Below are 26,140 nucleotides of genomic sequence, written 5' to 3' on the forward strand. Positions count from 1 at the left end.
AATTTTGAACTTAATTATTAGACTCAATGAAGTTTCCAAAATTTTGTTCCACAGAAGGTTTCGCATAATATGTTAATTTAGAAGAATGTATTGTACATGAGACATCAGGCCTTCCAGAAATCCTCAAATGTCGCGATTAAAATTAGATAATAAGGATGAATCAAATTTTTTATTTTAAATTTGAAAGAAAAACATGTTTGGAAATATTTTGTAAAAAAACATGTTTTTTAAGCATAAAAGTCATAAAGCATAAATCGCTGAAATTCTCCAGTATGACCGTAGCGTCAAATGTGTCTGCTTCCCAAACATAATGCAGTTGAATGAAACAGACGAGACAGTGTGTAACTTTCAGAAAGCTATTAAGATGTATTGTGGCGGTGTTGCTCACAGCAGCATCATCCGGAGACAACATTTGGATGACTTCACACCGGGAAACTGAAAGAAGCACAAACTGTGACAAGTGTGGTCCTGGAGTCTGATATTGCCCACTGGATTGTTTTACGTGTATAATGAGTGTTCCGAACTACATGCAGTGTTGTGCGAAGGAGAGGCGGTGGTCAACCAGGGTTAACTACAACAGTGCAAGACCGCTACATTGTACAACAAGCAAGAAAAGACCGACGTCAAGCATCGAGTGCAATTTTAAAAAAAGAGCTCTGTAAGACATCCAAATGTCGTACTCCGTAGTGAACGTCGATTGTATACATGTAGTTTCTTTATCTGACAGCAATTACGTTTTATTCCGTTGCGTTTGCACCGTGTGTGATGGAACAATAACATCACGACTGGACCGAGGATGAGTGAAATCGCGTTGGTTTGTCCGATGAGAGTGAGTTCGGTTTGAATAATGATTCTAGATGTACGCTCATCTGATGAGAGGTGGGAACAAGCAGGGAATCCAAGAACATTACTGAACATGATTATTTTGGTGGTACTGTGTTCTTGTGTGAGAGACAAAATGTTGCATGAGAATACCAACAGTTACAGTTTATTTTTTTTTTCCAACGCGTTACGCTCATCTGCGAACGTTATTGTGACAATATACTCCTTCTCCATTTGCGTGCAGCTGGCTCCAACTTCTTCTTTGTGGATGATAACGAGCAACCGCTTCCAACAGTGCAGGTGATGGAACTCATGAAAGGAGAGGATATTTGACGAATAAATTAAAATGCTTGATACCCCGAGTTGAATCCCATCGAGGACTTTGAGACGCTATGAGAAGTGATCTTGTAGCATGTATATGTCAACCAATAATCATTCAACAGCGCTGGTGGGAGAATGGAACACAATACCACAACAACTCATTACGAACGTTGCCAGCAACATGGAAGCACGTTGCTAAACATACATGTCTGTGCCTGATTATACATGCTTTTAAGGAATATTCCACTCTTTTTTTTTAATGTGAGGGAGATTCAAGAGTTAACCCTTTTAAGATTTCCACTTTTTAAGGCAATTTTAGGCTTTCAGTCAAACAGCTACTGCTTCCTTACTATTTATCATAGGATTATGCCTCATCCTCGTTTCTTTTGATTGACTTTCTAACGGTACCACTCGCTTGCCCGTATTATATGCCGGAAACGGAAAAATCGGGAAATTTTTCGAAAAAGAACTTTTTTTTGAAAGTTTTGCGCTCCTCTGGCCCAGGCCTGGTTTCACGTAGGAATCCGTTCTTTCAAAAAAATAAATACATTTTTAACTACGTAATATGTGTGCAAAAGTTCAATGTAATATCTTAAAAACTAAGGTCGGGAGAAATTTTTGAAAGTCTGAAGGTGATATCCATGTTTTTCACACACACACACACACAAACACACACACACACACACATATATATATATATATATATATATATATATATATATATATATATATATATATATATATATAAATGTATTACGTCACTACTATTTTGCCTAGAGTTATGATTCAAACACCATCCTCTTCACTATAACGAGACTTTTCCAACGGTACCACTCACATGGCCGTATCGTACACCTGAACCGAAAAATTTGATAAAAGCCCATATTTTTAAATATTCCCGCCAAAACACTCTGCCCCTCTAGCCCGGGCCTGGGTTCACGTAGGGATCTGATTTTATATATATATTAAAAGAGAATACGTTATTATGTATATAATACGTGTGCAAAATTTCAATCTTGTATCTTGAAAACAAAGGGCGGAAGAATTGTTGAAAGTCTGAATTCAGGTCCTACACTGAGAAAAAAAAATGTAGGTGGCATACTTAAAAACGTAGGTTACATTCGTAATTCCTGTAGTTTCTGGACTTAACGTACAACCGTATATAACATCCTGCAGCAAACGTATAGCTGAAAAAGTATGTATTATACGTACTGTCTGCATAAGTGCAATGACGTCATTCGTGTGACGTCATCTGCAGTAACAAGTATATACGGAGGTAATATCTAGCTTTGTGACGTCAGGATCGTATGTAGCATGTGGGTTAATAATGACGACACTCACTGACTATCAGGACGGAGCATAATTGAAAGTCAACCCTGACTCAAACAGTCGGATTAATACATCAGACATGGATTTTTGAAAAAGGGACGATTTTTCTAATAGAAACACAATATAAAAATTAACAATGACTTCATCCACAATATGAAGCATTTTTTCACCCTCTGTAGTGGTAAATTGTCTGTTGATGAGATACTGGGACGTTACTGCATCTTTTATAATTGCATAATGTCTCGTAATGCTGGTTTGATTAATCGCATCAACTAAGGACATATCTGTGTTTAAGTTTTTGTAGATGAATTTAGAAACTCGATCTTCACTGTCAGAGAAAAATGGTCTAAGGGCACTGTAGCAAATGAGTTTAAGCCCAGATTCTACAAGTTCCTTCATTGTTTTTATGTCTCGTTGATAAGAAGGAGACGTGAGAAAACTAACCAATGAGCTTTGGTATGCAGTGGATATAATTAGAGAATAGAATACCCACATTATGAACACATTCCTCAGGAACCAATTGTGAGGTTGATGTGGTATCAATATTCCGAGGAGAGTGGACACGGAATTCAGGGCCCAATTGTGACTAAATACTTGCGTCTGCTTTAAGAATACCTTCTGAATTTGATGAAGTAATACCATGTGTGAAAACTGAAGAGTCGTAATAATGATCCAACAAGTTATAGTAAAGGGCAATATAATGCTAAGCCACTGAGCTTTTCGCAGTGCTTTGGGTACAATCCACACAAATTGATTAGAAATAAATGTCAATATAGGATCAGTTACTAAAAGTCTATCACGTGTGATGGCAAGCCCTGCTACTCCAATATCAGCTCTACTATAAGCCACGTCACCTAACACACCACATGTGGTACCATTGTCATAGGTAAAACCCCATTTCATACCATCCTTAGGTGGTTTTGCTACAACAGTAAAGTTCATTTTCCTTGATAGAGATGTTACTATTTTACCCTCAAAGCCTCCTAATTCTTTTGTACTTTCATTATTTATTTGCGTGTAAGGAAGAAAATCAAAAGTACTCAAACGCAATGGGCACTTGTTTAAGTTAGTAAATTCTGGTTCCAATTCCATATTCTCTTTAAAGTTTCGGGTTTTCGTACATTCTCCCAGTGTAACCAAGTCAGTTACATACCCACAAGTAGAACGAGAATACAGCGAATAAGAGTATAACTCTAACTTATTTTTAAACATTATACCAACTAGATTCAATCTTGGTTTAAATTTTAGAATAAAATTAAACACATTAAGTATGTCATCTTCTTGGATATCTGCTAATAGAGTTAAGATTCTTGATCCAGAAGACTAGAACGTGCTTCTGGTTACGCTAAGGAAAACCTCATAAAATTCCTTCATATTGCTGTGGATAATAATTATTCGTCTTCCATTTCCAAAAGAATCTTCAATAATACTAGTATTGGTTACAATAGTTGTTGGGTTTGCACTCATACAATACACAATTTCGTTCCAATTTATTTCAGTTGGTTGTGACGTCATTACAACCACATTTTCTTGATGAAAATATATATTAATAAAATCACATAGGCACACCAAGGGCACAGGCAAGACAGTATGTTTAGGAGTTATCTGTGCGTCGCATTCATATGCTGTGAGAAAATTCAATTCAATTGATAGCATAACACTGAAGATCTCTATCTGGACCATTTGTTAGACAATTTCTGAAATAAAAGAAGATATAAATTATTATTTCATATGAATTGTGGAGCACAATACAACAAAACGTTCTAATTTTGGCTGGTTAGTTTGTAGTTTTGAAGTGAGATCTGAGGGCCGGTATGCTCATAACATTAGAATGAGGTAACTCTAGTGTTAGTTAGAACTATATTTTTCACATCCCAAATAGAGATTTACCGTTGAGTAAAAAGCCTAACAGTCTACCCTCCTTTGATGTGAATAGCAAGAAAAATCAAATAAAATCTTGTAGATATTTTAGTATGCATTCTGTGGCTGCTGATTGTTCAAACAATATTATCCAACCCAAAAGCATCTTACATAGCTCCTTTTTGTGATATATATCCACATAGATTCAATAGAATTCAACAGAAAATAGAATTCATTATATACAGATTTGTCGATGTAATGGAAACGTGCAAAATAGCAACTTAGTAGAATAAGATGACAATTGGACCAGCTTTAATCGTAGAAATATATCTGATGCGATGTAGAATAGAGTTATCAGGGCTGTGAATGGAAGTAACTGAAAAATTACACTCTTCTGGTGCAGTGCATCACTCACTTCCATTAACCATCAAGACAAAAATCTGCACCGGATTCGTGTTTCTGTACCACAGAAATTACGCTTATCTACACGAAACGGTCTGTTCGTAGGAGGCATTCAGTGCATTCCGATGCTCCTCAAGCAACGCCGAAACCGCTTCAACTGTGTGAGTGGTCGCATTATTGTCTAAAATAGGAAGTCAATGTCGGTGATTAACATCTGAACGATATAATGCAAATAGTTCCCTAAACTGGCGATCAAATCACTGGCACAGGCTTTACCTGTAAGTACCAATATTGGAGAAACTTAAGAGCATTACATTTCGGCCACATCATTACTTACCTCACGATTAGTGGGAGATCATATGCTCCTTTGGACATTCGCTACACATAGCAAAGATACGTGGTTTGAAAGAAGGTGAATCACATCTCACATTTACAGTGATCGGTGATTTATGTTGTATGTTTACTATATCATTATCGTCCTGGCAAGGTTTCTTGTGGCTAAGCGGTTAGCGTAATTACTAGTATGATAGATTATATTCAGTATAAGATAAATCTTACACACTAAATTCACAGCTTGACTGTTTTAAAGACGGAAAAGATTATGCATTTTTCACAACATTAGATATAATAACTCAGTTTTATATTAAAAATAACTTACGCATATAAGACAGTATTGATATGTAGTGCCCCGCTTTTACGTTACTACATATTATTATTTGATTTTCTTTTTGTTTCAACTTATGCATCTTTGGTTAGTTGAAATTTTAGTTTTAACGTTAGTTGTTATGTGTATGATACAATTCTACCGCATTATCAATCTGTACCGAAGTATCATATGTAAAATTCATTTCTGAAAGTGAAATAGGATGAAACTCTTAATATTTTATAAAATAAACCAGAAGCAATAGAAGAAACAAAATTTATAATGTTATATTAATATAGGAAATATTAATTAGAATATTATTTAATGTAGAAAATAGCAGATAGTTGAAGATAAATATTTTACATCGAATTGTCGGTGTTGTTTGTCTGACGAACTGAAAATTACGAATTGTCACTCCTGAAGCTTATTAAGGTAATTTGTTATCATTTTAATGGGGACTTAATAATAATATTATTTTAGTTGCTCATGATCATGAAGATGAACGGCCTATGAAGAAAGGTACTGTTATTGGGATATTTCGGCTCAAATTCCAGTCACTAAATTGATTAATATTATGTATTAAATAATCATAATACAGAGCATTTACATTCAAAATTAACATAGCAAATGTTTAGCAGATGGGGTCCAGAAATACATAAAAATAAATACAAAATTTACGGAAGAAATGGAAGATACAAATACTTAGACCTAACATACCCAGCAATATCTCACCTAAAATAATACAAATACTTAGACCTAACATACCCTAACAAAGTCTAACCTAACGTAAACAAACTTAAACTAACGTGAAATAACCTAAACTAACCTAGTACTAACAGAAATATGCGAAATACTATAATTTTTTTCTGAAATTATGCTCTACCTCTATTTAGTATTATCTAACATAAACTAATCTAACCCAACCGAAACTAATATAACTTAACCTAAACTAACCTGAACTAACCTAATGTGAACAGAAACTGGAGAAATTGTAAATTTTTGAGAAAAAATAGTTGGATCTCGTCTGCTGAACATTGTCCATTAACAGCAACAAAAGTAATTTGGGCTACTTTGGAATAGATTTATTATGTGAACACTGAAATCAACGTTAAGTGTGCGGAACAAAATATATTTTTAGGCCTAACATACATTTTTAGTTAATTATTGTTTCGGAAGTGGCCTATTCAGCTCACTTATACTTCTAATGCATTCTTAGTCTTCTGTGGAAATTCTAAGTTGATAATTCTTCCTGTTTTCATGTAAAATCAGCAATAGAAATTTACTAGAAGATTAAAGCAAATTGTGAGAATGAAATCCCGACATATGAAATTGTATCCAAGTTGAAGTTGCTATTTCAAACTAGACAAATGAAAACTTCGGATAACCTTGGATGCAAAACCATCTTTCCACAGGTAAAGCCTTAATGACTGGGAATGTGGAATTAGAATTTGAAGTACTGTTTGTAAACTGGGTATAGAGTATGGATCCGGTTTGGGGATATTCGTAACCAGCTACATCTTCAGAAAATATCAGCACGGATAGCGTCATGGTTGCCTACTCTTTCAGAAGATAATTCAAGGAGAAATGCCAGAGAAGTTGTTGGATTGCTATGACCGCACTGAAGACCATTTTACCAAACAACTAGCCACAATGGATGAAAAGTGGAAGTATTTTATGACTGTTAAACAAATGAAATGAACAAGGACTGAAAATATCCTTCCCTGGAAAGGCAACGGATCGACAGTCTGACGCCAGTGTAATTTGGTCTATGTTACGGAACTCTGAAGGGATAATCGTGGAGACTACCTACCAGAGGTCACACTATCGCTAGTCAATGATATTCTTATCTGTTTGCTTCGTTACGAGAAGAACTACAAACCAAACCCCGAGGAGTACACGGCAAAGGTTGCGGCTGTTTCCAGATAATACACAAGTTATTCAGCCAATACATCCACAGCGAAAGCAGTTGAGTTAAGATATGAAATATTGCCCCACCGTCCATATTCACATTACGTAACATCACGTGATTTTGTTTTGATATGCCGTTCGCTCAATAGACGCCATTTGACAGCAGATTTAACGTCAATTCGGAACTAGAAATGTTATCTTAAGCTCAAAGTGAAGACTTCCAGTTAAATGGTTTACAAAAGGTGGTGAAAATGTGTCATGAAACACTTCGACTACGTAGAAGATCAACTAAAATATATTCTTGAAAGTGCACAGTTGTTTTCTTCGAGGCAATTGCACGAACATCTTCTTACCTCTGCTATATCAATCCTAAAGACCATGCCATATAGTTGGTTTATTCACTTCCTTTTAACAATTTACTTCAAAATCCGATAGAGTGTAAGCAGCACTAGTCATGCATCGAAATTTAACACAACTAGGTTAGCACAGTTGCATTATGTTAAATTAAAACCCCTAATTTTATTGTGTAGTTACTAATATGTATAATTTAATGAAATAGTCCTTGTACGCAAATTTTGACACATGAAGAAACATATAAAACATACTAAATAGTTGGATAAAACTAAGAAAAACTGTTCTCAAGGCAAGAGGTTGTGTCTCACCTTTACAAGATTTCCGTGTTTGATAAGATAATGTGAAGCAATGGTGTAGTGCGAATGGTAGTGACTATATTATTCAGTCAGCAGCAGCAGAACTGTAAGGTAGAAGAGAAAAGTGGAAAGCCCAAAATAATATTTTTCGAGAATATGAACAACGACGGCGAGTGATACATGGGCACAGTGCGCAACACTGTTTCAAGATACTTTGTGACCACTTTTTCGCCAAAATAACGGAACCACTTCACAGGAAGCACTATGACACAAACCAGTATTTTGCCATATCGGACTTCGATAGAGATTGTGACACTGACAAAGTATGACGACTTTCAGACGTATGGCAAGTAAGATACAGACGGGAGACGGTAACATTGCAATAATGTAATAGCTGTTCTTTTGTGCATAAAGCCAGGTACGATTTACAGTAATGTTACTATTACCTTGTATCTAAGTTTTATAATTTTTTAAGGAGAATAATGCGTTGAAGTATGTGATGTATGCCTTTTTGATAACTGATTGTAATTGTACATATGCTATCGTACGGAATACTGAGACTGATATAGCATCAGCTTTTACCATTTCTCACCATTAATCGCTGCAACTCTAACTGAACGTACATGTCGTGTATATTTGTAACACTGTTGTCAATAGTTACCAGTTAAAGTTCACTAAGGTATTTATTGTTATAAATTCGACTTCTTTTATTCCATCAGAATCTTAACAAATAAAACACAGTTTTGATCAGAGCAGAATGAAATATATTAAAAACTATACTTACAATGTGTTACAGTTTCAAGGACCTAACGTCCTCTTCATCAGACACCAACCTCTTCATCAGCAACACTCACTCTGGCAGCAATCCCGAGAACATTAGATTAATAGTAGAACAGCAAAGCTTCAAGATCATAAGAGACAGTAGTGTTGCAAATTAGTTTGATTTATTGTTAGTTAGTTTTTAATAGAGTTCTGAACCTCGCGTGGGCCTCTCAGATTCAGGTCGACCGTTAACGTAACTTTTTTTTTTTTTTTTTTGCTAGTGTCAAGAATCATGCAGGAAGTTTGCTTTTTTATTGTGTTTACCTATTCGACATTTTTTGAGTGTGTATATAGAACAAATACAAAATACAAAATACAACATTTCAGTTTGTATTTTGACCAACTTTAGAACATAATGGAACGTGAAAGAGTTCTGCTTGCGAAATTCATAGAATTTTATAGTATGATGAAAGTGAACCAGATGATTCCGATGCAGATCCTGATATTGAATTATTTATTGACCATGATAGTAAGAATGAGTGTGATGAATAAGATGATTAGAGTGAAGAATTATTTGCTTCCGCTGCTGAGAAATCTCCACCCACTCAGCCATTAGATAACAATGTTGCCGACACTGAAAACTAAAGAACTTTACCTGCTGGCATTCAGTACATTTCAACATAGGTGGTGCCTTAGGTTATGTTAAATTAAATTATATCAACATCATAGGTATTCTGTCTTTATTGGCACGTCACTTGCCGCAGCTGAAAAGCTTCCATGCTCCACAGTCCTCCGCTAACCTCTTCGTCTTCGCGTATGATCTTTCTGTTTTTATATCATCCATTAATTGTAGTCTCCTTCTCCCCCTCCCTCTCTTTCCCGCCACCATACGCTCTAGAACGTCCCTCATGATACAATTTTTCTTAGGCAATGTCCCAACCAGTCTCTCTTCCTCTTCCTAATAATATCTAAAAGTGTTCTCTTTTCAACCACAATTTCTAACACTCTCTCATTCGTTTTCCGCTCGACCCAACTAATTCTTTCCATTCTTCTCCACACATACATTTCGAAGGCTTCCAATCAATTTTCATCACTTTTACGTAATGTCCACATTTCCGCCCCATACAGTACAACACTCTACACGAAACATTAAATTATAAGTGTCCTTTAAATTATTATATATCTATAACAACATTTAAGCAAATATTCTTTTCTACATAATTTTTTAGAAAGGCTTATATAATTTACTAACAAAAATATGTAAACAATTACAAATATTTTTTTAAATAAGGAAAAATACAAATTTTAGCTGAAATGCTTATTTAGAAATACTTGTAATTACATATAAATATGTTTTTATTTTAAAAAAAATATCAATTACAAATTAATTATGCAGTGTTATTTTCTTGAGTCTCTCAGATCCAGGCCGACCTTTTATGAAACATTTTTCGCCCGACCATTGCAGGGTTAATCCAGATTCAAACAACTTGAGTAGTAACTCAGATACTGAACATTGCAGAGACGATTTTTTTTGGTAACATAAAACCAAGTAACAAATTAGCGATTGGATCATCCATTATATGAAATAGTACGTGATCTTGGTAAAATTTCTTAAAGTTTTAGCCATCGGATTTATTATCCTGAGCATAATTCTTTTTCTCAATAGTTCAATGATAATTACATTTGCAGCATTCACCATTTCTGTAGCTATATTTGGACACGATCTGGGTCATTCGTTTCTATAGCAGAGTTCTTAAAACTTGGAGGATAGCATAATTTGAGTTCAGACCTCACAAGATCATTCATTGCCATAATATCGGCCTCGTAAACTGGTCTTGTAAGAATATTCACAAGGAAGCTTCCATATGCAGTTCATATCAGTGAATAGAACAACCACATAATATATATCTACTTATAAAATATGATATTAAGCTTATGTCGTAAGAAAATTTCAAGCAATCAAGACAAGGCATTTTATGTTAATTTTGAGGAAGATTGACACTTTGGATAAACTGTATGCTTACCTGAAGAATCAACGAATAACCTAATTGAAACGATAGTATAGCAATCCGACGATAGTACAGTAACATGCAGGGAGGTTTAGAAGAAAACTGGTTACAGAAAGAGTACACAAATAATAAGAAAATATATGTTTCGTAACTTCCTTGTCCCAGGCCCATCCAAACTTATGATCCCGAAATGTCAATATTTCTAATGAAGGTAGATTAGAAGTACCCATGTACTCATAGAATCGTAACAAAACTGCGTACAGAGACAGTACTCAGAAAATAGCAAATACGTACCTTTCTTATTTTCAGCGGGAAAACGGTTCTTGAGGATACGAGACTTTGCCGAAGAAATGTGATAGCAATCTCGAAAATAGAGAACAGAGGAAGAAGAATCCGAATGAAACAAATATAGAAAATAGGAGGAAAATCAAGACGTGGTTTATAGCGCAGCATACACATCTAGTCACAGAACACTTTAATTACCTGTACTCTGTGAAGTATTTACATGTCGCTATTCACTTTACGCTCCCTCTATATACTCTAACACAGTCTTAGGGACTACAAATAAAATTAGTAAAAACACCTTCAGTCAGTTAAGGGACTGCATTTCCCTGTCTAGATATGCCCCGTATATACAGAATGTTTCAAAACAACACCTACAACGTTTGTGAGGTGATTCCTGAAACCAAGATAAGACAAAAAGTATTGATCTAACCAAATATTCAAGTTTCAGAATCCTGTGGTACTTTCACAACAATTTTTATAAGAGTACTTCAGATTATATGCCCGTAGCCAAACTGCCTCTATAAAAAATGTTACAGAAGTATCGCAGTATTCTGAAACGTGTATTTTGGATAGCGGAGATATTAGTTCCTAAGTGAAGTCTTGACCCGATTACGGTAGGTTCCATAGTTTTGGAGCCATTGACCAATAAAGTTAATTTTTTCACTTATTCGGCAGCTTATAATTCGGAAAGGAAGCATTTGTGCACCCAAGTTGGTCTATACTTTTTGTCTTATATTGGTATCAGGAATCACCTCCCAAATGTTGTCATTATTGTTTTGAAACACCCTGTATACGTAACGTCTGTCTCTTTGTGTTATAACGATTTATAAGAAGATTAACATATGTATTTGATATTAAGAAAACTAGGCCTATGTATTTGAAATATTAGCCTTTTTGATCCTGCGGCCGGGTATCTCAGCAGTAGAGTGTCCAATTTTGATGGTACGTTTCTTAGTCTGAGGCTTTAACTGTGACACGTCAAATTAAATATTTCATTCCTTTCATCAGTGGCGAATTGCTCTGCTTTCATTCCTACAGAGAGAGTCAGTGGCTCATATGTAGACTGATCACCTCTGGTGCTACCTCTCTATTGTCTAAAGGGCATGCCTGTAGGATGTAAAACGAAATGAAATCTTTCGAAATGAAGTCCTCCACAAAGTCCGCTTGGCGCGAGCTGGGGTAGAACCAGGGACCAGATGCACCAGAGGTGAACACTCTACCACCTACAATATAAAATTAAAAAATTCATTCAATTTATTTCACCAATGATGGATCGGAACCCTTGACCTAGGAGTAAACGGTGACTCTGTGGAAGAAATCCCACTTTCAGAGCTATTTCTCTTTTAGCACAACCGTGGGATATAAATTGATATTTTTATTGATTTTATTTCATTAAAGACAGATCAACCCCTTGTCCTAAAGCAGGGCACAGTGCCTCAGTGGTATATTATTTACATTGATATTGAGATCTTTGGTTTGATCCCAGGCCAAGTAACTTCGTTGTGGAAAATATTCTTTTCTCGGGGTTCTGTTCCATCTACATTCTTATTGTATACCGACTCGAAAAGTGCATTACCACCTGCAATTCTCCTTTTCCTGCAATAGAAGTCAACCCAAGAAGCTCGGCGATTGAGTTGGTTGCAAATTCGAAAGGCGTTGGCCCAAACCTCAATTTTGTAACAAATATATCAGTGTGGCAAACTGCAAATAATATAATAAAACAAATTGTTAAGAATGACAATTTTATTATCGTGACGGAGTTGGATGACATCAAAAGTTATAAAATAATCTTACTTAAGCAGTTCAAACAGGATGAATGGCAAGAAACAGATATCAGAGGAAACAATTTCTCTCCTTCCATCCCGAAAAAATAATCTCATAAAAAAGAAAAAAAGTTACATAATGTAAAGGTTTAATATACAAAAGCCAATCCCAAAATTTTCAAAGTTGACACTCGAAAAGCAAGAACAACTGAGCCGAAGTAAATAGAATTGTGCACTGATATTGCAGACGTAAAATGAGCGAATACGGGTTTCGTATATTAATAGCAAAAACGGCTGGGTAAGACACGGACCCCTCCAAACATTTGAACAGGAAATATCAATCTTGACTGACACACTATGTCAGATGTATGTAAAGGACACGAAGAATTGAAAGAAAACTTTACGTATGGAGAAAACGCAAAAAATAAACCAAAATAAATGTTTTTTTTATTTTCTACGCAGAAAACTGTTTTAGAAGGCAAAAGCCCCAACCCAAAATTTTGAAAATTGACGCTCAAAAGGCAAGAAGAAGTGAACCGAAGTGAATCAAATTGTGTACAGACATTATAGACGTAAACCGAAAAAACACAGGCTTCGTATTTTGCTTAAAAAAAACGGTTGGGTGGGGCATGGAACCAATAAAATTCTACCATAAAAATCTAGTAACAATATGTCAGATTTGTGTAAAGAACATGAAGGATTGCAACGAAATTTTGTGTATGGTCAACACGCAAAAAATTAACGAAAACGGTTTTTTTTATTTTTTGAAGAGATGCGGTTTTAGGAGGCAAAAGTTCTCACCCAAAATTTAGAAAATTGACGCCCGAAAAGCAAAAAGAAATGAACCGAAGCGAATGAAATTGTGCACAGATACTGTAGACATAAAATAATTGATTACAGGTTTCGTATTTTCCGGAAAAAAAGGGTTGGGTGGTGCAGGGACCCATCAAATTCTTTGATCACGAAAAATCAAAAGTTCTAGTAACAATATTTCAGATGTGTGTAAAGGACATGAAGAATTTCAACGAAACTTTGTATATGGATAATATGCGAAAAACAAACGAATACGAATTTTTTATTTTCTTCCGAAAAACAGTATAGGGAGTAAAAGCTGTCACCGAAAATTTTGAAAATTAACGCCCAAAAGGCAAACTGAAGTAAACGGAAGTAAATGAAACTCTCCACAGATATTGTAGACATAGAATGAGGGAATACGGGTTTCATATTTTCCTCAAAAAGGGTTGGGTGGGGCTTGGACCCCTGCAAAGCTTTGATCACAAAATATGAGAAGTGCAAGAAACAGTATGTCAGACGTGTGTAAAGCACATGAAGAATTCCAGCATAACTTTGTGTATGAACAATACGCAAAAAATATACGAATACTGTTTTCTATGTTCTGCGGAAAAATGTTTTAGAGCTGAAAGTCCCACCCCAAATTTTGAAAGTTGACTTCCCAAAGGCAAGAAGAATGAACCGGAGTGAACGAAATTGTGCACAAATATTGCAGACGTAAAATGAGGACACGGGTTTCGTATGTTTCTGAAAAAAGGATTGGGTGAGGCACGAACCCCTCCAAACATTTGATCAAGAAGTATAAAAATGCTAGTAACAGTATGTCAGATGTGTGTAAAGAACATGACGAATATCAACAAAACTTCGTGTATAGACAAAACGCCAAAAGTAAACGAATAACGGTTGCTTATGCTCTGCGGAAAAACGGTTTTAGGGGGAAAAGCTCCCACCCAAAATTTTGAAAATTGACGCCCGAAAGACAAGAAGAAGTGAATGGAGTGAATGAAATTGTGCATAGATATTGCAGGCGTGAAATGAGGACACGGGTTTCGTATGTTTCTGGAAAAACCGTCGGGTGTGGCACGGACACCTCCAAACCTTTGATCATAAAAAATTAAAAACACTAGTAACAGTATGTCAGATGTGTGTCAGATGTGATATGAAGAATGCCAACGAAAGATTGTGTATGGACAATACGCAAAAAATAAACGAATACTGTTCTTTATTTTATGCGGAAAAACGGTTTTAGGGGGCAAAAGGCCTCTCCCAGAATTTTTAAATTTGACGCCCGAAAGGCAAAAAGAAGTGAACAGAAGTGGATGAAATTTGCCCACAGATACTGCAGAGGTAAAATCAGGATATGGGTTTGGTATTTTCCTGGAGAAAACGGTTGGGTGGGGCACCAATCTCTCCAAACCTTTTACCTCGAAAAATCAAAAGTGCTAGTAACACTATGTCAGAGGTTTATAAAGGATATGTAGAATTGCAACATGACTTTGTGTATAGGTAAATATTAACCGAATGTTTTTTTATTATCGCGGGAGAAACGCTTTTTATTATTGTGGGAAAATCCTCCGTCCAAACTTTTAGAATTTTTACTGGCAGGATATCTGTGTTGCTCGGAAACATCTTCTCCCAAACGCAGTTCACTGTCAATTTGAAAACTGTCATTGGAAGATGTAATCCTAAAGAAGGTGACGGGATAGCATAGAGCCAAGCCTCTGAAGATGATGTAGCTAGTAGTCTGGCCTTATCTTCTGGGTTATCGGATGACTGAAGTAGAGCTGAAAAGTGATGATTTATAAGAGGATCGTCCCAAGAGGATTGTAGTCCTTTCTTATCAAGAGCAGGAGAATCTGATCCCACTATAGATGACCACTTAGCAATGCTATCGTTGACATCCGAATCCGATACTAGGTTAAGATCTTGTTGGAGAATGGTCTCGATCAATGGCTTAGCGTCATAGAATGAAGACAGAAAGGATGAAATAGCCAGATCCATGGCGCGGCGAATGCCGATACCTCCGTGGTTAACAGGAAGGGACGCCTGCAACCAGAGTTATTGTTGAGTGAACAATTCAGGATAGATTCTAGACCGGTTTTCAAGGTGTTGTCATAGCATTCTAGTAGATCAGCATCCCGCCAAGAAGGAGCACAGCGAAGAAAGTATAGCAGCCTTGGCATGGACAATGAGGCACGTAGTAGGTAAAAGCCAAAGTAAGCTGAAATCAAAGAAAGACGTGTAAAGAAGAATTCTAATTTAGAAATTATGTCTTTTAATATTGTTCGTCTTGCCTCATTAGATAATGCTGCTCCTGATAAACTGGAATCATCTGTCGAAATTCTTTGAATCCCAGGCGCGGCTTCATCAAACAGCTTGAAGAAGTTATTAGACTGCTGATTGGAAACTCCGAGAAAGCTGACGTCACATTTGGAGAAATTCATTTGCAATCCGATCTCCTTAGCCCTCTATGGATCATTTCTATTGTCTCTAGTATTGTATCCTTTTCTCCTAAGTGTAAGTTGCTTGGTTGCGAGTAGCACTGATGTACGTATCGATAAATTGATGGAAAACTGTTTTTTACCTGTATGAGCATGGAGTCACGATTCAATTCGTTAAATGCGTTTCTGAAGTCTATTTTCAAAAACACTTTCTCCTGCTGGTGTGGAAAAGAGTAGTACATACGAGCAGCGTGGACGGCTGCTTCTGCTTCATGTGAGACGCAAACTCCCAGTTGGTGTGGAAATAGAAAATGTATTAGAGATTCTCTAATTCTATGGCAAATGATTTTGGCTGATAATCTCCTCCACACATTGCCTATTGTGATAGGACGAATGCCGCCACTTTTCTTCCTCAAAGCTATTAGTGATGCTCCCAAGAAAATAGGTCTAATTTCCGTGGACACATCACCGGAAATAATCAGGTGGAGAAAATCGCAGATGGCGTTAGTCAGGTGGTCTTTAGTTTTGCAGCCTTGGGAAAGTGGGAGGTTCTTTAATATTGAAGGACGGAGACTGTCCATACCTCCTGATGACCCGGAAGGAAATGATTTAAGTGCCTTCATAAACTCGTCAGCTGATATTCTAGGCACTGCAATACTGGGCTCAAAGAGATCGGTAGGTTCAAAAGGGTTGCTGTGAGCCGGATGTTTCTCTTGTAATGCTTCTAATACAGATCCATTCGGAGAAGCTATAGTATCTTTTGAGATGAGAAATCGTACTGCGCTGCGGACATCACCATCTACTTATTTGTTCTCGACATTCTTAATGCTAAAAGTGGTATTTACTGGTCGTCGAGCTTTGAAGGATTCTTTACTGTGGTTAGGAAGGGCTTCGCAACGAGAATCAGACCAACATTGCACTCTTTGTTTAACCCATGATGTTAAATCATTCACTTTGTCAGCTTTTGATGGCACGCACAGTGTAACGTAAGGAAAAAAGAAGAGACCCATCCAAGCTTCTGAGTCCTTTGTGCGTACAATCTGTTGCAATACCTCGCACAGAGAGTCTGCCACTGTAGCTCTCGCACATCGAGGTACACTGCGCAACATTGGAATAGAAGACTAGTCTTGCTAGAAGCTTATTGCATTTGGAAATCAAAATTTTTCTTGGGTGATCGACATTATCAGTGGATGATTGCGACTTCCGTGAAAGCAAGCATGATTTGGTTTTATTGATATCATAACGGCACCTGCTATTGTGCATTGCTAGGCCTTTTAAATTAACACACAATTTGTTGCAAAGCTTACAGGTAGTCTCGTTAGACCTGTTTGAAAAATCAATGCTCATGTTTAATGCGGTATCATTTTGGATTTGATTTCTTTGGTAAAATTTTGATCCTGATGAGTTGCTTACATGGGAGAAATCTCCATTTTCGGACCTGCAGTTTTTATTGATGCAATTTTCGTGCACATTTCATTCAATTCGGTCCACTTCTTTTTCCCTTTCGGGGTCAAATTCTTCATGTTCTTACACACATCTGACATACTGCTACTAACATTGTTTTTATTTCTTGATCAAATGTTTGGAGGGGTTCGTGCCTCACCCAACACTTTTTCCAGAAACATACGAAACCCGTGTCCTCATTCTACGTCTGCAATATCTGTGCACAATTTCGTTCACTCCGGTTCATTCTTCTTGCCTTTGGGACGTCAACTTTCAAAATTTGGGATGGGACTTTCAGCTCTAAAACCATTTCTCCGCAGAACATAGAAAACAGTATTCGTTTATTTTTTGCGTATTGTTCATACACAAAGTTATGCTGCAATTCTTCATGTGCTTTACACACGTCTGACATACTGATACTTGCACTTTTGATATTCTGTGATCAAGGCTTTGTAGGGGTCCACGCCCCACCCAACCCTTTTTTTTAGGAAAATTCGAAACTATTCGCTCATTCTATGTCTACAATATCTGTGGAGAGTTTCATTTACTTCCGTTTACTTCAGTTTGCCTTTTGGGCGTCAATTTTCAAAATTTTCGTTGGGTGCTTTTGATCCCTAAACCGTTTTTCCGGAGAAAATAAAAAATCCGTATTCGTTTGGTTTTCGCATATTGTCCATATACAAAGTTTCTTTGAAATTCTTTATGTCCTTTACACACACCTGAAATATTGTTACTAGAACTTTTGATTTTTCGTGATCAAAGGTTTTGATGGGTCCGTGCACCACCCAACCCTTTTTTCTCGGAAAATACGAAAACCGTATTCAATTATTTTATGTCTACAGTATCTGTGCACAATTTCATTCACTTCGGTTCATTTCTTTTTGCTTTTCGGGCGTCAATTTTCAAACTTTTGGGTGGGAATTTTAGCCCCCTAAAACCGCGTTTCCTCAAAAAGTAAAAAAAAAAAGTTTTCGTTAATTTTTTGCGTGTTGACCATACACAAAATTGCGTTGTAATGCTTCATGTCCGTTACACAAATCTGACATACTGTTACTAGATTTTTATCATTTCGTGATCAAAGGTTTAGAGAATCCATGCCCCACCCAACCGTTTTTTTTTAGCAAAATATGAAACCAGTATTCTTTCGGTTTACGTCTACAATATCTGTACACAATTTGATTCAGTTCGGTTCACTTCTTGCCTTTCGAGCGAAAATTTTCAAAATTTTGGGTTGGGCTTTTGCCCATCCGATTGCACTACACATTGGGGTGTATCGAAAATTTTGTTTGCAAAATCCGGTTACGGCTAGTGCGGCTTTTGGAGAAATAGCATCAATAAAATGTATTTAAAAATGTCTACTCCATCAGACTACTCCTTCTGGTGCCGAGTAGAGCCCAATTATTAGAAAAATCAACAAAGGAATCACTTTTCATCTGATTTTTCAAAAAAATATTTGTTTAAATATTTCTTATATTTTTCGGTCGTCTAAATGAATTGAAATAGCATTGGAAAGGACAAGTAAATACATGAAACAAATTTACTACTGTGCACCAGAAGCATAAAAATTTAGTTAATTATTTGTAAAAGAAACACTCATTTGTAAAAAAAAAATTAATTTTAATATAAAATTAATGAAGTGTCTTTTATAACGAAGAAAACAATTTAGTGCTAAATTCTAAGAGCAGTAATAGTATAAATAATTTGCTCCCAATGCCTTATATATCTGCTTATCGCACTAGGTCTCCTGCCGCCAACCCTTCCCCAAACGCTTCTTCTCTTGTACTTACCCAGCTGAAAAGATCGGTCTTATCAGTCGCCAGTAGTCAACCAGCTGTGTCAAACGTGATTGTCGCTCCTTGAGTTATTTATTACTGGTGCACGGAATTTTAAAGAAATAATTTATTTTAGTGCGAAGTGCTGTGTGTAGAAGTGAGAAGAGTGTTTCAGTTATTTTAAGTATATTTTATTAGGAAGAGAGCGACAGATACGCTGTCTTTGTGGCACCGACAAGTTTGTTACGGTCTGACGTTAGGAATAACATTATTGAGACACCCAAGGAATTCGGTAGAACACAGCTACCTACCGTTGAAGACAATATCTATGGGAGCGAGAAGAAAAAAATGAAAATTTCGGGATCCCGGAAAGAGCCTTCAACAAACGATTTATCTTCTATCGTCGCCGGTAAGATCGTAGAAATTTGGCATTACGCCTCAATCAGCGGCGAAGCAATTCTCAGTGTCAGAAGGATTGCTGCAATGTTATTGAAGTACCATAATATTGTTCGTAATTTGAAAAAAGTCAGCAAAGTCCCGTTTCCAAACTTGTGCGCAACGAATTGCTGAATTTCAACAGTCTGCCAAAAATACTTTATTTGATATAGCATTTTGTAAGTGTTCCGATCCTCTTGCCTGCAATTGCGAAAAACGAAGAAAAGTGCCAGTGCTAGAGGTGTCTTTTCTTCTACATCAAAGAACCACAAGAAAAATGGTTATAGGAAACTTGGATCGTCAGGAAGCCAAACGACGTATCAAGAGGTTATTACGAAAGCTTCAGCGACAAAGATCAATAGCTAATATGACAGATCAAGAAAGTTCAGCTCAAAGCTTTGATCCAGAAGAAGTGGAATGCGAAAAACATGTGGTGAAAGACAAGGATTCAAGTTCAGATGAGGAGTACCAGCCACCAAAACATTTCAAAACATCGTCTGAACCTGCTGTTCAGCAGAAGAGGTTGCAACTACCCGACTTTTGTACTACACTATACAGGACTAAGACGTCAACAAGACACGCGGCCCTTCTAGCATCTTCCCTCCTACAAAACGTCGGAATGGTCACCTCAAAAAATACAGATAATGTGATAGATGCCAGCAAAATTCAAAGACAAAAAAGGGCTTTAACCAGAAATATTTTAGCCGTCACTGATACAGCTCTGAAAGAAGAAAAGAATAAGAGCTTTGTATTTTGATGATAGACAGGACCGAACTTTGACCTTAGAGAAGAAGAAAAAAGTGTTAGACGTGTTGTAAAGAAAGAGGAAAATGTTGTATTAGTTGAAGAGCCTGGATCAGAGTATCTGGGGCACGTCAGTCCAGAATCAGGATTAGGAGACTGCATTCAAAAAACAATGATCAATTATTGCCGTAAAAAGGAAATTAATCTCACAAATCTCAGTGTTATTGGCCTGGGATGGTACCCCAATAAACTGCGGCTTCAAGATTGGTGCTATATCCCTTTGTGAAAAGTCTTTGAAGAGGCCTCTCCAAAGAGTTTTTTGTATGTTCCACAACAACGAACTTCCACTTACATACTTATTCCAGTCCCTCGACGGAAAGAGTACAGGATACGCGGGTCCAATTGGAACATTGCTTCAAAATTGTTAAACTAAAGCCATCACAGGTTTTGAACCCATTCCAGGACGCTGGATCTTTGATTTGAAGCTGGAAGAAAGCAACAGTCTAAGCAGTGATCAACAGTGTCTTTTTGACATTTGCAAGGCAATATCTTCAGGAGATTGTTCTCAAGGTTTAGTAGAAAGAAGTATAGAAAAACTACATCAAGGAAGGTGTTGATCCTTGCAAATAGAACATTATGTATCAACCAATAAGCCATCCGACGATCTTGTATGCATAATTGTTTACATCATGAAAGTCTACGCATTAATTTGGTTTTCTATTAAGAACGAACCATCTATCGTGGAAAGACCACTTTATCTTTGGAAGTTGATGACGTCTTCCCGCAGTCTTTACGAAGTTGCAAGAAACATTATTGTTCCCGTCATCAAGAAAAGTGCCTGGTTCAGCCATCCAGAGAATTTACTCTTGTTAATAATTTCGGATCTTGATGCTGTCAAAAGGCAATTAGGTTGGAGAAGAATACCCCAAGCTAGAACAACATTGTTTCAAACCAATGCCGTTCAACAATTTTCTGCTTTTCTGGAAATTAGACTTGACGCCTCATCATAAGTAGAAGTCATCGATTGGTCAAACTGTAAATTAACAGAGCCACCACTGACAAAGAATATAAGTACTAAAGTTCTGCGTGAGAATATTAGAAGTTCTGCCTTTGCAAATGAGGACATAAAATACTTTCCTTGTCACACACAAAGTGTTGATCGAATGGTCAAACTCGTCATTGGCAGCAATGGCTGTTTGCGGACCTGAAGAATGGCACAAAAATGTCTTAGCTACTCTGAAGTCAAGGAAGCAAATGCCGAAATTTGCTTCAAAGTCCTCCTACATGACTGGCAAGTAACTAAGAAAAGAATGAACGCTGGCGGGCGGGCGGGTGGTACTCGATCTGCAGCCACCTCCATGTGGTGAGTCCTTGATTATTTCCTGAACTTATTCTCAGCAATTGGAAATAAACGAAGAGCTGCAGCATTCTCTTTAATGGCATGCAGAGACCTCCTTGTTTTATTAAAAGCTATAAAGTAATTTTAACGCTCATATATTGTAACATTTGTCAGGAAAGAAATTTAGTGATTTTTTCTTTCTTTTTTTTTTTTTACGAAATTCAGTAGGTTTTTATGCTTGATGTGCACAAAAACAGCCGTAATAAGTTTGTTGTTCGTATTTATTTGTCTTTCTTAACGTTATTTCGATGACTTACACCACCGAAAATTATAAGAAATATAAAGATATATTTTTTTTTTGAAAATCGGTTAAAAGTTACTTTTTCTGATTTTTCTAATATTTAGGCTCGACTCGGCAGCAGAAGGAGTTGTCGGATCGAGGTGAGATTTTTTTATACGTTTTATTGATGGCATTTGGCCAAAAATCCGTGCAAGCCGTAGCCGGATTTAATTTTTTTTTCGACACACCCTACTACACATTTCTTGTTCTGGTTATTGCAGAACTAGAAGGCTCCGGAATACCATTTTTAAAGAATATTCAGCTTATTCAGGAAGTGAAGCAAAAAATCCTGGAAGTTGAAGAGGAAGTGAAGGTGAAACTTGAAAGTGTATTGGGAAAGAAATTGGAACTCAAGAGTTTTTGTCCAGCAGCAGAAATTTTATTGACTTTTGTTATTAAATTGTTTTTCTTTCTCCAATTCTATCTGATCTTCCGACAGTTAATTCAAAAAAATGCCTGAGTAAAAAACAGAAAAGATATGATACTGTAACATTGGCGGGGAGTGTTATAGTTCATAATAACTCTTCCCCTTGTTTGAAAATAAACACAAACTCATGGTTATTAATACTAATTTTAATTGTTCTTCATTAAAAAAAATCATCATCCAGTTTCAATAAAGAGGGGATTTCGTAATCTAGTTTAGATCGTTGGTCTCAAACCTGCTTGGTTCTGAATTCGAGTCCCAATAGAAGCACTCAAAGTTTCTGTGTCCTCCAAGCGACGCGAGACGTGAGACAAACTGAGGAGCCACGTATACAGAAATCGTGAATTCATACTAGGTCCAGGAAGCTACCGATGCGCATGGCATTGCAACGCGCTAATCACGCGTTCGTTGCTAGGCTTTATGTAGTTTCGCCAGTCGCTAATAAATCGCGTTGGAGAATGCCCAGACTTACAAAGAGCTATCATGCAAGTGGTTGTTAGTAGTATTGCTCCAGCTGAGGACACTTTTGTTTCCCCTGGATCCTTGATTCAGTAGCCATAGTCCCTAATCCAGAGCTATGGTTGAGATGTATATGGGACCACTCCTCTAAATGTTGGAAATAGGCTACTTGGCCAACCAACTCAAATTTTGTGCGTGGTTCATTTGATCTCTTTTTAAAGTTTGGAAATTGCCAAGACTAAACATTTCGAATGGTAGTATAGGAGGACGGTAGTACCTCTGTAAGTTTAGATTGTCAATCTACTTCCTGTTTATATATAAAAATTACCGAAACTTCAAGTTTGAGAGATTTTTCTGTTTTATTCTCTTTGATGAGGCTTTATCAGGTTACATTCTTATATAGATGAGAATAGCGTTCAATTCCTTTTCATGAGTGTATCAATGTATCCCTCTTAAATTTGACAATGACAACTTCTGAATTTTTGGAAACTGCAAGAACTAAAAGTTTTGTATCAAAGTATAGGACCATGATTATTCTATCAGACCTTGTTTCCATTCTGCCAAACTAAACACAGCAACACACTGAGCAAGGCTATGTGATAATATATATATAAAACAAACAATCACCTAAAAGTTTCAACACAGTAATTGTTACTAGTAGTAGGGGCCGGCGTATATTGAGCCGAGTCAGCAAAAATTTTCTCGATTCTGATTGGCTGAGAGAGGTCACGTGACGTTAGGCCCCGCCCACGCGGGAAATTCAAATTTTCAGGTCACGTGGTATGACGTCATGAGTCACCCTGTGGGGAAATCCCTCATTCTCTTTTATGACCGGGATTTTTGAAATTTGTTCCCTTTTACGGATAAGATGAGTGATTCTGATTGGTTGACAAATGTCACATGATCTTAGACCCTGCGATATTTGAAATTCGTTCCCTTTTACGGGTAAGATGAATCCTTTTGGTACCCCAATGCTGATTGGTTGATAGAGGTCACGTGATCTTAAGCCCTGGGATTTTTAAAATTCGTTCCCTTTTTACGAATAAGATGAGTGTTTTGGTACCTCGATTCTGATTGGCCGACAGAGGTCACATGCTCTTAGACCCGCCTAACACCCCATGAGTGAAATATAGAGCGATATGTCGGTGATCCTGGATTTTAGAATTTTGTTCCCTTTTATGGTTATCCTTAAAGTTCCCATGAAGGGCTCAACCTCCTCCTTAAATAACCCTTTTTTTTTTTTTTGGTATCATGATATTGTACTGAAGTTTACCTTAAATATTATCGTTCTCTTTGACAGATAAGATGATTCTTACCTTGATGGAGATCATGTCCTTGAATTAATAGTCTATGTCTCTGGAAGTAACAATGGTGAAAGAGGGGTGTCGCTTGTAGATTTCTTATAACACATTGTTGTGAGTTTAAGCGATTTTTTAAACGCTCAGTAAGCGCTTCATTAATGGAAACAGCGTTGCCAGATTTTTTTCTACCTAAACTGCTCCGATTCTTTTCGAAACGGTTCCGCAGAGTACAAGAAATTTTAAACTAAAAAATTTTTCGAACTAAAAAAATTTCAAAACTAAAAAAAATTTTAAACAAAAATTTCAAACAAAAATTTTGAAACAAAAAAAATTTCAAACAAAAAATTTTCGAACCCAAAAAAAAAAAAAATTTCGAACTAAAAAATTTTGAAACAAAAAAGTTTCAAACAAAAAATTTTCGAACCCAAAAAATTTCGAACTAAAAAATTGAAACAAAATTTTGTCGAACTAAAACATTTTTAAAAACAAAAGTTTCGAACTAAAGATGTAAATCACATCTAAAAATTTTCAAATCAAACTTTTTATCGAACTAAACTTTTAAAATTTTCGAACTAGAAATTTAAACCGAGTTTAAGAAAAATCCTAAGAAATGTTTTTCCAGGAATCGAACTCAGGTCTTTCAAACCAAAGATGTGTATGCTAACCGCTTAAATGAATTCGGTTTTAATCGATCTTGGTGGGTTTCGAACCATGGTCCTTGAAAAGGATACACATATACTTTAAGAAAATAAATCTGACAGTGTAACGCTTCTCAAATCAAACTTTTTATCGAACTAAACTTTTAAAATTTTCGAACTAGAAATTGAAACCAAGTTTTAGAAAAATCCTAAGAAATGTTTCTCCAGGAATCGAACTCAGGTCTTTCAAACCAAAGATGTGTATGCTAACCGCTTAAATGAATTCGGTTTTAATCGATCTTGGTGGGTTTCGAACCATGGTCCTTGAAAAGGATACACATATACTTTAAGAAAATAAATCTGACAGTGTAACGCTTCTCAAATCAAACTTTTTATCGAACTAAACTTTTAAAATTTTCGAACTAGAAATTGAAACCAAGTTTTAGAAAAATCCTAAGAAATGTTTCTCCAGGAATCGAACTCAGGTCTTTCAAACCAAAGATGTGTATGCTAACCGCTTAAATGAATTCGGGTTTAATCGATCTTGGTGGGTTTCGAACCATGGTCCTTGAAAAGGATACACATATACTTTAAGAAAATAAATCTGACAGTGTAACACTTCTCAAATCAAACTTTTTATCGAACTAAACTTTTAAAATTTTCGAACTAGAAATTGAAACAAGTTCTAGAAAAATCCTAAGAAATGTTTCTCCAGGAATCGAACTCAGGTCTTTCAAACCAAAGATGTGTATGCTATTTATTTTTTCGAACAAAATCATGTAAACCAAATCTTGAATATATATATATATTTTCCACCTTAAATTTTCAAGATTATCATGATTTGAAAACAAGTGTTCAGGGTTTCAAGAAATAATAAAACACATTTTTTTTCAACTTGTTGTATTTTACGAAAAGTATGTGCTCTTCTCATACAAGTTTATTAACATAATAAATACAGGATCTAATTAATGAATATGTTGGACGTGTCATCATCTTCGAATGTTGTAGCCGTATCCTGTAAAGAAAAAGAAGAAACGACGGATTACTTTAAGAATTTCTTTTTCTGAAACAATAAAAATGAGTCAATATTGATAAGAGAGAAATAAAACTTACTCGTAAATGATGGATGTGCTTAGGCTCATCTTCCCCCTCCTCGGGTACATTTCATCCACTGATGGTGGTTTACGAACTTTTTTCTGGGTACTGCATTTTTCTTGGTGTTGCTCCTTTATGGTCAAGGTTCCTCCTTGGATACGAG

General features: G+C 36.3%; 1 protein-coding gene across 1 annotated transcript; it reads right to left on the minus strand.

Annotated features, from left to right (window-relative positions):
* Positions 1-2,490: 2,490 nt before the first annotated feature.
* LOC145689166 (glutamate receptor U1-like) lies at positions 2,491-3,564 on the minus strand. Its single transcript, XM_081763297.1, has one exon. The coding sequence runs from the start codon at positions 3,562-3,564 to the stop codon at positions 2,491-2,493; it is 1,074 nt and encodes a 357-aa protein (XP_081619423.1).
* Positions 3,565-26,140: the final 22,576 nt, after the last annotated feature.

Source organism: Thermobia domestica, chromosome 7 (genome assembly GCF_964235325.1).
Source record: "Thermobia domestica chromosome 7, izTheDome1.hap1.1, whole genome shotgun sequence".
NCBI lineage: Eukaryota > Metazoa > Arthropoda > Insecta > Zygentoma > Lepismatidae > Thermobia > Thermobia domestica.